The sequence below is a fragment of the Hermetia illucens genome, chromosome 4 (assembly GCF_905115235.1).
Source record: "Hermetia illucens chromosome 4, iHerIll2.2.curated.20191125, whole genome shotgun sequence".
NCBI classification, from domain to species: domain Eukaryota; kingdom Metazoa; phylum Arthropoda; class Insecta; order Diptera; family Stratiomyidae; genus Hermetia; species Hermetia illucens.
The window spans coordinates 33,524,212-33,539,341 of NC_051852.1; the positions used below are offsets into that span (position 1 = coordinate 33,524,212).

At 46.4% G+C, this 15,130-nt stretch overlaps 2 protein-coding genes across 2 annotated transcripts in view; one reads left to right on the forward strand and one right to left on the reverse strand.

Annotated features, from left to right (window-relative positions):
• Positions 1 to 15,130, forward strand: part of LOC119653458 (nuclear pore complex protein Nup88) — a 339,096-nt gene that overhangs the window by 258,543 nt on the left and 65,423 nt on the right. The gene's annotated exons all lie outside the window — the stretch shown is intronic.
• Positions 9,626 to 10,325, reverse strand: LOC119653463 (general odorant-binding protein 99a-like). Its single transcript, XM_038058075.1, has 2 exons — positions 10,165 to 10,325; positions 9,626 to 10,105 (listed from the first exon to the last, which is right to left on the reverse strand). Exons 1-2 carry the CDS (start codon positions 10,201 to 10,203, stop codon positions 9,749 to 9,751), a joined length of 396 nt encoding a protein of 131 aa, XP_037914003.1. The 5' UTR covers positions 10,204 to 10,325; the 3' UTR covers positions 9,626 to 9,748.

The following is a 15,130-nucleotide window of genomic DNA, read 5'->3' on the forward strand; positions in this document are numbered from 1 at the left end:
AATTATTATAACAAATATTGCATATCCTTTTCCTGAGTCTAGATTATTGTTTAATTTTTGAACCATAATAAAAAGTGGTAGCAGTTCCTGCCAGCGTTTGTGGTTCGACCGGGAAGCTTTGTTGTGTAAATCATCCGAGCCCATGCTCTCAGGATATAACACATAGATAACATGTATGTATGTAAAACGTATCACACGTTTGAGCAAGATAATATTACTTTTTATGATTTTACAAATTCTGGTAAACAATTTTTTCTCCCTCTATTTAAACCATTGGATGAGAGGAATACGCTTATGAAAAATATTTCCTGTTTTACACAGGACAGCCGAATATGAATTTGTTGCACAAAGGGATTTTGCTTTGCACGTCTTTTTTCCAGTAACTATTTAGGATTTTTTTTTTCGAAACCGCAAATTAAAAGCAATTTTGGATATAATTGAAATATTTTTTATTAGCTGCGGTTTGTTTTGTTTTAATTTGCGGTTTAAGCCATATTTGGTAAACAGTTTTACCAAGGGCAATCCCAATTTTCGGAAAATGGTAACTAATTTGCATTCATGCAATTTTGCTTTTATTAGATTGAACCTCGTATTTGAGAAAAATCGCCAGGCGATATCTTCCAAGAGCCCAATTGATGTCACAAACTCATAAGATCATGACTACTATGGTAAGAGCCAGGAGGCAGCGTCCAGTAGCCTCAAACCTTCAGTGCCAGCCCGTAGCATTCACGAAGGGAAGCGGTTTTCCCATCCTGTAGCTAGAGATATCTCTGAGGTCCTCAAAGAATAGTTTACCCTGTCCGTAATCTGACTCTAGCTAAAGCTGGGTAATCGAGAAGGAAGTGCCAGAGTGCTTCCTCTCTTCTCCACAGCTTCGGCAATGGGAATTGTAGGGTATTTCGAGTCTGGCGGCATTGTTCCCTATTGGTCAGTGCCATATGCAGACCTTGATACATTTACACGCGTCTGGTACAAGAGCTCTCGCGATTTGGTGGTGGCGAGCCTTCGCCATCTGAGTTCCGCGGCTGTTAAGCCAGCGGGCCACAAACTACCCGCCGAAAGACTGCCTCTCTAACCTTCCTGTACGTTATCTTTCCCAATCCCTTGATGCTCCGTCTTACGTTGCCCCTGACGCCCATCATCCTGCTCTCGAGTTCGATGTTCAGATATCCTGACTCCACTCTCCTGTCGCTCGCAAGCCTACCAAGTTCAACTTTCGTAAGGCGAACTTCGAAGGTCTGAACTCAGCCCTGGCGTCAATCAACTGAGTCCCCTTGCTCTCTCCATTTACATGTGACCAAGCACTCAACACTTTCTATACTATTTTATCTGATCTTCTTCCTTGTTACGTTCCCTCCTCTCCTAAGTGCTTACGCTCTTACCCCGTCTGGTTCACCACTGAAATTCACAAAAAACTACGTCAAAAACAGACTGCGAGAAAGAAGTTCCTGTCTTCTAGAAACGTTGCTGACTTAGTTTTTTTCAAATCCCTTCGCTCCTCGGTCAAATCTTTAATACGTAAGTCCAGGCACGAATATTTGTCCAGCGTGGAAGACTCATTAAAGCGCGGAAATCTGAAACCTTTCTGGTCCCACATTCGCAACTCCCGCTGCCGTGCAGTTATCCCCTCCGTCCATTAAATTCTCTGGCTTCTCAGCTAACTCCCCCCAACGATCTTGTGATTTACACTGCCGCTGCTTTTCGTCAATCTATGTTCCTCCCCCTTCCTCCGAATCCCTCCCGATAGTAGATGTAGCCTGCCCCGAATCGCCTACCATTCCCCTTCTTACCCCTATCCTTGTGGAATACCTCATTAGCGAACTTGATGCACAGGTCGGACCTGGCTACGATGGTCTTCCAAACCTCTTTTTGCTCAAAATTGGTAAGTCCATCTCCCTTCCCCTATCCCTTATTTTCAACAAAAGCCTTGAAGAGAATCATTTTCCCAGCTTGTGGAAAGAGGCTCTCATTATCCCCATTTACAAAAGTGGCGATCGTTCGCTTGCCGAGAATGACCGTCCCATTTCCCTCCTCTCCTCCTGTTCCAAAATCCTGGAAAGATATGTCAGCGACTGGTTGTCCGCCCACTTTGGCCAACACATAGTGAAAGAACAACACGGCTTCGTTAAACGTAGGTCCACTGCCTCCAACCTGCTTGACTTTACCAACTTTGTCGCCAAATGTCTAAATTCACGGCAAGAAGTTCATACCATTTACACTGACTTCGCGAAAGCCTTCGACACTGTGAATCACAAGATACTTCTATCCAAACTCTCGTCCCTAAACGTTCACATACCACTTATTTTATGGCTTGCCTCTTACCTTTCCAACCGATCCTGCCGCGTCTCTTTTGACGGCTGTACTTCTCGCTCCTTCTCCCCCTCTTCTGGCGTCCCACAGGGGTCTATTCTGGGTCCTTTGCTATTTTTATTTTTTATTAACGACCTTCCTCCCCTCCTTACTTGTTCCTGTTTGCTCTATGCAGACGACCTTAGGCTGTTTTCCGCTATATCGTCGCCTATGGACTGTGTTTCCCTTCAGAATAATCTGGACACTCTGGTTCGTTGGTGCTCAACTAATGGTTTCTCCTACTCGCTTGACGGACATTCCTTATCCTGCTTAAATTCCACTCAAGACCTCGGAGTCACTTTCGACAATAAGCTCCGCTTTGACACCCATTGCCTTGATGTCATCAATCGAGGAGCAAAATTGTCAGGCTTTATTTTTCGCTCCTCCTCTGATTTTGCCTCCATCCAAGCCTCCTTAGCTCTCTTCAATTCCCTTGTGAGGAATGCCCTCGAGTATTGCTCCGTGATCTGGTCACCCACTCGTAACTGTGATTGTCTTGCCCTTGAAAATGTGCAACGTAAATTCACCCGTTCTCTCTTCTTTAAGAAAAGCGTGGAAAAAAAAAGTGTGGATTACCCCTCCCGCCTCCGCTTTCTAAACCTTCCCTTCTTACAACAGCGTAGATCCTATCTGGATCTATGCACATTCTTTAAACTTTCCTCGGGCTTGATGGACTGCTCCGCCGCTGACGAGATCACCTGCCGTCCTGCGTCTTATAACACACGTAACGCAGATATTTTCAACGTGCCCTTCGCGGAGTTCGAAGTCTATTTTCATTCCCCAATTCCCAGGCTTTGCCGAAATTATAATGCAAAACAGCTTGGTCCTTTTAACTTCCCTACTTTAAGTAGTTTTAAACGTAGGATAAGTTTTCTGCTTTCTCCTCCTCCTCCTGAGGACAATAATTAATTGGAATTCTCTATGTTTGTTGTCCGTTAATTAAATAAATAAATAAATTAAGAGCAGAGCACTGCCTGGCCAATTCATCAGCCCCGCGGGGGAGAGTGACCTCGAGCTTACCGCCCAGTATCACCAGTACTTCCGCTTGGAATACACGGGCGAAATCTGGGAGACCGTACGACTTGTATACAGTGTTTGCATTCGAGAAAACTCCCGCATTGACTCCACCGTCTTTGATCCGTCGGTGACGAATACTATGTCACAGCCTCGTAACACGCCGCCGATCTTTCACCCTGCCCTGGTTGGAAATTCCACAGCTTAATTGCTTGCGTGTAGCGTAGTCCGAAGCGAATACCCATATTTTCCAAGGCTCCAGCGTCCGGACTCACGTAGTCTAACAGCATTGCAGGTTACAAAGTATTCAATGTGGAGGACTGGGGAGGAAGTGTAGGATTACGATGGGGGCATCTGCTTGGCACGACTACAGAGTCCCGGTAGCGCCTGCACACGCGATTCTTTGAATCCTATTAAGCTTCGTTCGATGGTAATTTTTGCTCAAAACCGGCCACCATACAATAGAGTCGTACGTTAGAATGGGACGCACCACAGCTGTGTACATCCAAAGAACCATCCTCGGGCCTAGATCTCATTTCTTTGCAAAGGTTCTGTTGCAGGCATAGAATGTTATGCAGACCTTAATCCGCAGTTCTCTATGTTTAATCTCCGATTTAATTTCGGAACGAATCAGTTTTTGTTCATTCAGCCGCGGAAGGTGGAATTCGGGCACCCTTTTTTTGGTGGTAAATAGCATCAGTTCTGTCTTTGTTGGATTTATGCCGAGTTCGCATCTTGCGGCGCACAGCCTTTCTCAACGCTCCTGCCCTGATGTCACTCATAATGGTGGAAAACATCCCTGGAACCAATGTCACTCAGTCGTCGGCAGATGCCACATTTTCATCCCGCTCCTGTAAGATATCCTTAAAATTTCGTCCATCACTATTAACCAGAGCGCCGGAAACATGGTCAACTCTGGGACACACAGCTCTGACCAAATGGCTATCTCCCAGATCCGACTGGATTATCCTGGTTATTATATATAGCATGGCTTCCTTGATAGATTTGGTAGTAACGTTGTTGAATTCTCCGTCTATATCTTCTTTTTCTTCAGCCTTTATCCCGTTCATAAGCGGGGTCGGCTCGTCGTGGTCGGTTTTGCCATTTGTCTCTATCGAACGCCTGATCTGGGTGCAATCTCGAAGCTTTCAAATCCCCATCCAGCGTATCAAGCCACCGTTGTTTAGGCCTGCCTTTCGGTCGTTTACCATCGATTTCGATATTTTTGGCAAGTGAATTCTCGTTAGCACTAATTACGTTACCGTACCATCGAAGACGCCTCTCTCTCAACTTTTCCACAATCGATGCGACCCCATAACGGTCGCGGATATCCTCATTTCGAATGTCATCTAAACGTATGACGCCACTAGTCCAACGTAACATTTTCGTCTCCATTACCGCAAGACGCCGTCCATTGTCTTTTATAGTTGGTCAACACTCAGAACCATAGAGGGCGACAGGACGGACGACGTTGCGGTAAATTTTAGATTTGATACGTTCGTTGATACGTCGATCACAAAAACATCAGTTGTGGAACGCCACTTCATCCAGCTTGCGTTAATGCGTGAAGCAATTTCGTAACGCAGTTCTCCATTGGCTGATAGCGTTGACCCGAGGTATTTAAATTGCTCAGTTCTGGGCAGATCATTGCCGCTAACAGTGATTGTACCTGTTTCATTCAAAAATTCGGATTTGTTTAAATTCAACCTGAGACCGACATTGTATGCATTTTCTTGGTCGACCTGTCGCGGGGCCTGTCTATATCCGGGAAGGCAACAAGAGTGTACTCTTTCTACTGGAGTAACCGCTCAACCGTACCAATTACCTCGTGGAGAGCGGTTTCTGTGGATTTGTCTTTGAGGTAGGCGTGCTGGGACTTAGAGAAAGGCGTTCTCTCTATAATCGTCCTTAAGTGTGGAAATCTACTACACATTCTAGTGTCTTAGTCGAAAGTCCCTCGCAGACTCATGGCTGCACCACTTTCAGGATGAAAACCACTCGTGTGCGTCTCCAAGACTGTGGTATCAAAGAGATGCAGCTCAGGTAGAATCTCCACAAGGCACGGCACAATCCTTTCCTGCTGCTTCTGTGGGATGACTGACTTTATGTCATCTGGGCCCGAAGATTTATATGCGCAGAAACTGTTTATTACTCGGCCGATTTCATCCTCGGTAATTACCGATTTAATAGTCTTGCAAAGCAGGGACGGCTGCATATCATCCAAGCAGTCCGTCTCGCTGAGTTGAAACCATCAGCTCCAGGATTTCACCAGACAATTCCGTGTAGGAGCTTTCCGACTTCTTAAGAAAGGATCTTCTCATATGTTCTTTGGACATAATTTTACTAAATCTCAAAGATTCCCGGGGCTTTCAATGTTCTGACAATAGTCGAACCAGGACCGCTTTTTGACAGTCGTGCTGGCCACTTGAACTTATTCAGGGAGTCGGCGTATGGCAGTGTCTTCATACTGTATTTACCAGGGCACTAGCAGGCCGGTTTCAAGTTCTCCAAAACGCCGACCTTTGACTCCAGTTCACCTGCCGTGCCAGTGTTACCAATTTGCGCACTGGAGAGTTTGTTCTTAACAACTTGACCAAACTTCCTCACATAGACTTACTCACAATGACTCCCATCTTTCGTTGATTTCCGAGCTGGGTCAAGGCGTGTACCTTCTATCGACGTTGCAGCCTATCAATAGGTTGGCATGTAGTTTCACAGGGATAACGCTTTAGATGTGCTCCAACCAGTGTCTCTTGCGCTGTGGAATAAACTATAATAATTGCTTTTGATCTCTCGGATCCAGTGTGCTAGTGCGATGTCTTCCTCTAGGAGGAAAACAAGCAGCCGAGGCGCACTCCGAGTGTTGCAGATTTGCGTAAGGGGCTCGTCAGTTCGCGTCGGATCGTCAATCCTCATCTCCTCCATCGTCAATTGGATTGAGGTCATCATCTGGCTTTATGGAGCGAAACACTTTCACTTTTGCGTTCCTGACTCTGAATCGAACTTTGCAGTCTACCTTTTCCAGTGCCTCCAGGCACTCCGTTTATACGGAACAAAAAAATTTGGCAATTCGCCTGGGGTTCCTTCCCCTTGATAACTACTCCCTCACCCAAGGGAATGCTGGGGGTTTGAAAACGCAGGGATTAGACGAGCTTGTCCTTATCCGTGTGGATCTTCGGCAGACAGATGCCAGCGACCGTTCTCCTGGTGATCTCGTCATAGTGGTTCACTTTGAGTTTTACGCTCTCCCAGGTGTCGCTGTTCTTAGCGACGCACAAACCGAAAAAGTCCCTGGAGAATTGGTGCTCGCATGCTACAACGTGGAACCCACGGACCACCTGAGAGGAATCGAAGCAGGGGATAAATCCTGTGTGTCCGCCTTTGTTGTTCGCGCGTTTAAAAACGGTAGGCTTCGTCTTCTGCTCGTTTGCCAAGCGTTTTCTGTTACATTCCTCAACAATCGCCTAGTATTTAGCGACGTCCTTTTCATCCCGTTACTGGACAGTACCAGCCTCCTTATTCTTAGCAATCTTGCTGAGAATATGCATGGCCTTCTGGTACTGGCTCTTGAACAAGACATCAGACCTTCTCTTTTTAGCCAGTTTCCAGTGTCGGTCTTCACTTTTAAGGGATCCCCCAACGTTACTGGTTTCGGGTTAGTCTGCCGCCTTGCTTCGGGAGATTTGGTTTCAGTGCAGCGGTGCCAGCAATTCACCCTCCGATGATGCACCTGCCAACACCAACTCTTCGTCTATCTTTTATTTTTAGTTTTCGTATTTGAGTCCAAATCTCGGTCCCAGGCGTAGTCCGGAAAGAATCCAGTCTGGGTAGTCCGGCCAACAAGGGTAAGGGTCTTATTTGAAACTGAAGGTATCCAAGGTGTTCAGAGTTTACGTACTAAAGACCAAATTCCCCACTAGTCGCGCAGCCTTTGGCGTTTGGGGTCCTATTAGCACCTTCGGTGCAATTAGGACGATCCCCGTACCCCCGCACAATTCATTTGCCGTAACCCATGAGCAGCATGCAAAAAGATTCCCGTTAATTGAATGAGCCTACTTCCAGCTCGGTCGATCTTGACCCGTCCGATAATGGTTTCCAGCGACCACCATGAGGAGGTCGTGTGCGGACTTGCCGAATAATGCAACCTTGACCCGAAGTATACTCAGACCAGGTCGCCCGCTTCAAGAATAAAATCAGTATTGTTTTAAGGACCGCTTCCATCTCAAATCTTACAGAACCCTTGCACAGATTCGATAGCCTTTTAATGTAATTAGACCACAGTATTTTAGGAAGTTCGATCGTGGAAAACTCATAATGCCCAGGAAAATTATGGAACTTGTTTCCCAGAACAATAAAAAATTTATTGAATTGATTGAGTAAACCAGCGAGCTTCCTGAAACATATTCTTCAAACCACGTATTTTTTTATTAAGGGGATTCTAGAAACAATTTCAACTAGAGCAAAGCTTACTTTTCGCATGCTTCTACACCTCGGTTTTGGGATCTGTATAACTCTAAGTCGCAGTCAGGGGTTTTCTGCCTTTCACATAATTCGTAAACATGATATTTTTGGAAATGATCTCCAGAACGAAACCATTTAATTCAGGCCCAAGTTAGCCAAAGCAGAATTCGTCTTTGAGAATTGAGGGAGCCCTGAGTCCGCATTCAATTAATGAAAAAGCAAACCACTTCCGAAGTGTGTTCCCTAGAGTTATGTCTAGCACCTCTTGCCTAGTGCTGGCCGCGAATGGTGACGTGTTCCTTGCTTATTACTGAGAATGAATTCCAAAAGGTATTCAACTCTTCGCCTTTCTCTCCGAGAACAATCAAACGACTAATTCCAGTGGGACCCGTGTGTCGTCTCCTGGGTTGTATCCTAATGCCGCGATTATATATTATTGTATATTTTAAGTTTCTTTTGAGAATGATGTAACCTCTTGGTTTTTCACCAGAAGAGTCGTAAATTACCTGTATACTGCATTCCTTTGCAGATCACGAATCTGCGCCGCTATACTAGGAACTTGCCCTTGCAATTGCTGCAGCTTTTGCATGGTGGAGGTTTATCTGGGATACTTTAGTATTCGCTATCGGCTCCATTAGTGCTTGGAGCTCTTCTTTAATGTCGGAAAATTATCTTCCTCCTCCGACGTAGAACTTTCTTGCGTTTCGCTGTTCGACTTGAACCCTATAAGGTCTAGGATAAACTTGTTCAGTTTCTACTCTTCTGTGGGTAGCAGGTCCACTTGCCTGCTTGGCTCTGCCCTTTCAGCCTCTATGGGCTCCGCGATTCCTTCGAGTACCTCGGTAGGCTTTCCACCTGATGTGTCCTCCTAGGTATACTCACTTGTTATCTCCCTCTGCGTGTGCGCAGGTGCACCACCAAATCTGTAGTTGATGAGGCAGTTATGATATTTTATTGCCTCCAGGGATTGGTCATCTATCCAGATCGTGAGGAGTTTGCCTTTGTCCTTCTCCTTACTTCTAAAAACTCTCCATCATCGCGTGTAGAGATTCGTGTTTTAAGTGAGGAAGAAACGTAGATGTTTCCCCGGCTCAATCACTGTGGCTTTGAGAAGGTAGACCGGCACCATGTGTGCCCCTGGTATATCATGCCCAGCATACGTCGACAGTTCCCTTCACTTCCATCCTAGCGGTTGAGGGGCTAAAGTCTTAAGCCAGTTCGTCGTGTCTTCAGTCGCGCAGTCCACCAGTATAATACCTGGTCGGAAGCGTATGTCGGTGGACACGACACAATGACGATGCGGTAATCAATTATTTTCTACTGCTCATAAGTTAGCATTTGCTCTGAAAATACTTTCGGCAGTATGGTCAGTGGAGTGCTTTTAACTGCATTAGCATAGCGACCTTCGCCCCAAAATTTCCTCTCTCTTAGACTCGGGTTTAAGTTTCTGTCTAGCATTCCCCTCTTGCGTTGCTGCCCGTTCTCTTGACTCTGATGCTGATGGCCGAGAATCCTGAGCCTCATCTGGTTTCAGACTTTCCTTCAAATTGCACAGATACCATTTAGCACCTGCGCCAATGAGGACTGCCTCCTTCCTGACACCTGATATGGTGACCTAAGACATACCCTTGCTCGTTTCTGCTTTTTGAGCCTAATAGGTCTTCGATAAGTTGTCCACAAATAAGGAGTGAACATACTCGAAAGCAAATATTCACTTGGGAATGGAACGTAAAAATTGATCCTTATTATCATTTGAGCAATCAGCAGAATTCAGGAACTGGAAATTTCAATGAGAGATTTCTTTGGTGTTTAGAGTAATTTAGCTTCAGTATGGTATCTTTAGCTAAACTTTATTGCAGAGACACAATTATAGAAATGCACATACACAGTTGGTTCTTCAAAATATGAACACGACTTGCCCTGTCTAATAATTTGGTTCGATATAATTGTGTTCAAAGACACATCTCACAATATTGTTGACCCATTGGCAAGGATCCTTATCCTTCTTGTCATCACTATTGCACTGGGTCAAACCGTCCTTTGATGCCTTTAGTCCAATGTGAGTGACTTCCTTATATACCCTCTCCACATTGCATCCTGTAGTATCATCCCAGACATTGTTTTTCATTAGGACACACCGGAAAAAGCATTTGGACTCGTCGGTAAACACATGTTTTCTGATTCCATGAATAGCACGTTCGGAAATATTCTCAGATTTAAAGCACTCATCACCGTCTTTGTTATACTGTTCCCTGCTTCTCGGTTTCCAGTCGGCGGCAACCTGAAAGTATTTTATTGTGAAAAATAGAGGAAAGGGAATACCGTATCAGTCGCACTTACCAACACAAAGATTGCAAAAAGGAAGATTAACAGCTTCATGCTGAAGGTTCTGTGGGTTTTTAACGAGTAGATGTCTTACTTCAGACTGGCTTTCAGTACTGATTTAAATTTTGAGAACTGTCCACTTTTATATTACTTCAACTGGCCCTCTCTCTTTCATGGATCTTGATAACGAAATCTGCAATTAGTTTATGAATCTATGGCGATTTTCATTATCATCAAAACGAAAGTTAACACATCTTGTTTACATCTCAAGTATAATGTTAGGAACGATTGAATGGCAAGTTAGTTTTGCAGCGACTATCGTCTATTATGCACTCAGGATTACGACCTTATTGTCGATCATTAGGATGTGGCAACAAAATATCAGAATTCTAATGGATTGGTCAATTGTTTACTAATAAAATTCACTAAAAATTGAAATGAAAAAACGTGGAGTTACTTAAGGTTGAATAAAGTTCTATAAACAAGCGTCAACAGCGGCTGAAGGTTAATTACATAAAACCGCTGAGACTTAGTGAGTTGTGGTCTTCGCTCTAGCCCAACTTCTCCTTTTTTGGGGGAGAAACATCTCCATAACACTGAGAGCAGTCACCTGGCTCTCAGTGTTATAGAGATGTTCCTCCGCTTGATGGACCAGTTTGTGTTGTTTCACTTGTTTATTATTCGATTTTTTGATATCTCTTCTTTATTACAGATATATTCGTCTGAATCCCACGAGTATAGGGGTTAGGAGGACCACCGTGCTATAGCCCCCTATAACACGGCAAGGTCAGGCTTACTAGCTGAGGCGACCACGGATCAGTGAGGGTTAGTGAGTTACCCCCGACAACAAACTATCCAATGGGCATGGTTCGTATTACACTCTAAATTGGGGGAGATGTTTTTCCATTCCTCGGTTTAGATGTGTAGCGTTTTCTTAATTGTAGGATTGTAGGATCACTCCGTCATGGGGTGCGAATGTCGTCGCCCACAAATGGTTTTGGTAGGCGAGAGGCTTGACGCCTGAAAAGCCACATATCTACCCCCGAAAGAGATGGGTTGACTCCCAGATGAGTGTATTCCGTGTCAATCTATTCTGCAGTCCATTGCTTAACTCAGTTTTCAAACATGCCTAGAATCATTTTTAGTTGAATGATGATGAGATGGCTATTCAGCATAAGGCGGTGGAATGGATGAATAGAGGATCTTGGGGGACATTTTTTTTTTTCATTCCCATCCCATGCCATACTTATTGCACGCCTGATAATGAGTGCAACTTCTTTCCTAAGAGGACTTGTCAGCAGACTCTTAAACTCGCCTCGCTGAGGAATTGCATATCTGGCCCTCCTGTACTTCCGAGCGAAACAGTTTTTGTAAGCTGAAATAGGCTCTGTTGGCTGACAACAACCGTGCGCGGATCTCATCACCGTAGCTGTTATCGGTTGTTATTTTCGACCCTGGATAGGAGAAATTTTCAACGGTCTCAAAGTTGTTGTCTCCTATCTTCATTGTTTTCGTTTGACCAGTGCGATTCGATGTCGTTCGTTCTTTCGGTTTTGGCGCTGACGTTGCCACCATGTACTTCGTCTTGCCTTTATTAATGTGTAGCCCAAGATCTCGCGCCGCCTGATCGATCTGGATGAAGGTAGGCTGTACATATTGGGTGGTTCTTCCCATGATGTCAGTATCGTCTGCGTAGGCCAGTACTTGGGTGGACTGCAAGAGGACGGTGCCTCTCGCATTTACATCGGCATCGCGAATCACTTTCACCAAGGCCAGGTTAAAGGCCGCATGATAGAGCATCCCCTTGCCTTAGAATGTTACTGATGTTGAATGATCTCGAGAGTGATCCTGCTGCTTTTATCTGGCCTTGCACGATGGTCATGGTCACCATAGTCAGTCTTATCAATTTCGTTGGGATACCTTGGGATACCCTGCGTGTGGAATGTCGCGAGGGTGAAGGTCGCGGAAGGTTCGTCGAAGCTCTTGGAGCAGGTAGGGCCGCGCTGGGGGGCACTCCGCGGGGTGATGGTGTCGCAGCTGACACCGTCGTAAATTCAGTGATGAATCTGATAACGACGGCGTGTGAGGCTTCCATGCCCCGGAGAGGCCCCAGGCGCGACAAGCCTTCTATGTACTGGTCGATGGCGGAAATTGCCGACCTACGGAAGGAGTGTCATAAGCTCCGCCGTTTGGCACAACGTTTGTACGCCAACGAGGAGGCATGTGCCATAAAGGCACAATATAGATCAGCAAAAAGGAGACTCCGCAGCGCTATAAATAAAAGCAAAGCTCACGGCTGGCAAAATCTTGTTAATGAGGTGAATAATGACCCGTGGGGACTTGGCTATAAGCTTGTCACTCGAAAAATCGGGGCTCTGCGGAAGCCCTGCATATTGAGCAGAGCACCAGATGGACCGCATTGTGCGGGCATTGTTCTCCAGACACCCTGTACGGGTTGATGTAAATAGCGCGGAAAGCGTCGTGGATTGCCCCCTTTTCACAATGGGAGAACTCGAAGAAGCGGTTCTCACTATGAAAAACAGGAAGGCGCCAGGTCCTGATGGCATCCTGGCGGAAGTTTACAAACTGGTGTTCCGCCAACGGCCAGAATTGCTGCTCGAAACGTTCAACGCGTGCTTGAAGGAGGGCATTTTTCCTTGTCGCTGGAAAGTGGCCAGACTCGTGTTGATCAGTAAGGGTAAAGGAGACCCGGAGCTCCCGTCTGCATACCGACCGCTGTGTATGCTTGACACGGCCGGAAAAGTGCTCGAGAAGCTCATCAGGGGTAGACTCGCTGAAGCGATCCGTGCTGCCGGGGACTTATCCGCAAGGCAGTTCGGGTTTAGAACAGGGAAATCTACAGTGGATGCTGTTATGGAGGTCGTAGATGCGTTTAATCGAGCCGGGGCACACAGCCGCCGATCTCTACGGATAGTGCTCCTCACAACGCTTGATGTCAGAAATGCCTTGAATTCCGTAAGATGGACAGATATGCTAGGCACACTAGAGAACTCCTTTCACGTGCCAAGCTATCTCTTGCGGATATTGAGGGATTATCTGAAAGACCGCTGCCTGTTCTATGAGATGCTAGAGGGCCAGAGGAGGATGGAAATCACGTCGGGAGTAGCGCAGCGATCCATCCTAGGGCCGGACCTCTGGAACGCTTCCTACGATAGTCTGCTGAGACTCGATATGCCCGAAGAGTCGCGCCTGGTCGGTTATGCAGACGACGTTGCGGTACTTGTTGCCGGACGCACTGTTGAACAGGCGCAAAGCAGACTTGGCATATTGATGCGACGGGTAAGCGGATGGATGACTGCTCACGGTTTCAACCTTGCGTTGGAAAAAACCGAAGTAGTCATCCTGACTAGAAGGAGAATCCCGACCTTGCGTCCCATATCGATCGGCGAGTTGACTATAGAGTCAAAACCAGCGATTAAATACCTTGGTTTAATGCTCGACTCGAAGATGAGCTTCTTCGAGCAAATCAAAGCAGCCGCGGACAGGGCTGCAGCAGGAGTCGCGGCCTTGAGTCGGCTAATGGCGAATGTCGGCGGCCCTATATCAACTAGGAGACGTCTCCTCATGGGAGCAACGCAGTCCGTCCTTCTCTATGGTGCGGAGGTATGGGCTGATGCCCTTAACAAGGAGGTGCATCGTAAACGCCTCGCTCAAGTGCAGAGGCGGGGAGCTTTGCGAGTGGCGTCTACTTATCGCACGGTCTCCGAACCGGCTGTAATGATGATTACGGGAGTGATCCCCGTTGCCCTCCTTGCCAAGGAGCGCAAAGCTATCTATCGCCGTAAGTGCGAAAACTTAAGAAAAGTGGTTGCCCGTGAAGAACGTCAACGTACCCTTAACGAGTGGCAACTTTCTTGGCAAAATGAGCCAAGGGGCAAGTGGACTGTGCGGCTCATCGACAAATTAGACCCGTGGTTGAACAGAAAGCACGGTGAGATTGATTACTTCCTTACGCAACTTCTAAGTGGGCATGGAGGTTTTCAGTCTTACCTGCACAGGGATGGGAAGGCGCGATCTCCTGATTGTCTGTTCTGCAATAGAGTGGCGGATGACGCTGAACACACCTTTTTCTTTTGCGAGAGGTGGGACGGCCTCCGCCAGCAGCTTTATGCAGTCACAGGGGAGCTCTCTCCAGACAACATTGTCAGAGAGATGCTGAAGAGCGCTGGCAGCTGGAATCGTATTCCGCATTATGTTCGGGCTCTTCTTACTACGAAGAAGATTGAACTCGACCGGCAGAGGGATCAGACGGTAAGGGGTTCCCTGAACTAACAACTCCCTTCCTCCCCTCCCCTCCCGTTGGTAAAAGGAATTCCCTGACTTGAAGGCTCCCAAAGCCGGGAGAGCGGGATGGCTAGCCCGAAGTAATGTGTCAAACGGTTCCAGGCTAGTTCTCTGATGACAGGGAGGTGTTTAGTTGGTAGTCCGCCAGCGTGCTGTTGCGGGAGTTCAACACTCTGTGCGTAAACGCATTCACCTACCCTACTCCCAAAAAAAAAAAAATGCTATCATAGGCAGCTTTAAAGTCGATGAAAAAATGGTGCAACTGATGTCCATATTCCTACAATTTTTCCATCGCTAGCCGCAGAGACAAAATCTGATCTATTGCTGATTTGCCTGGAGTGAAGGCTCTTTGGTTTGGGCCAATGATGTTCTGGGCGTATGGGGCTATACGGTCTAGCAAGGTAGCGGAGAATATCTTATAGATGGTACTCAGCAACGTGATACCTCTATAATTGCTACACTGTGTGATATCTTCCTTTTTCTGTATGAGACAGATATTGCCTCGTTGCCAATCGTCAGGCATTGATTCGCTGTCCCATACTTTGAGCCTTTATAGGTGTTACGAAAGGCTGTGTTGTGAATGGCTTCAGTATTCAGTCTCATCTGATTGTCAGAGGCGATTGTAGGTGGTGTCGTAATTCGCCAACGAGATAGTGATACGAGTCTATAGTGGCTC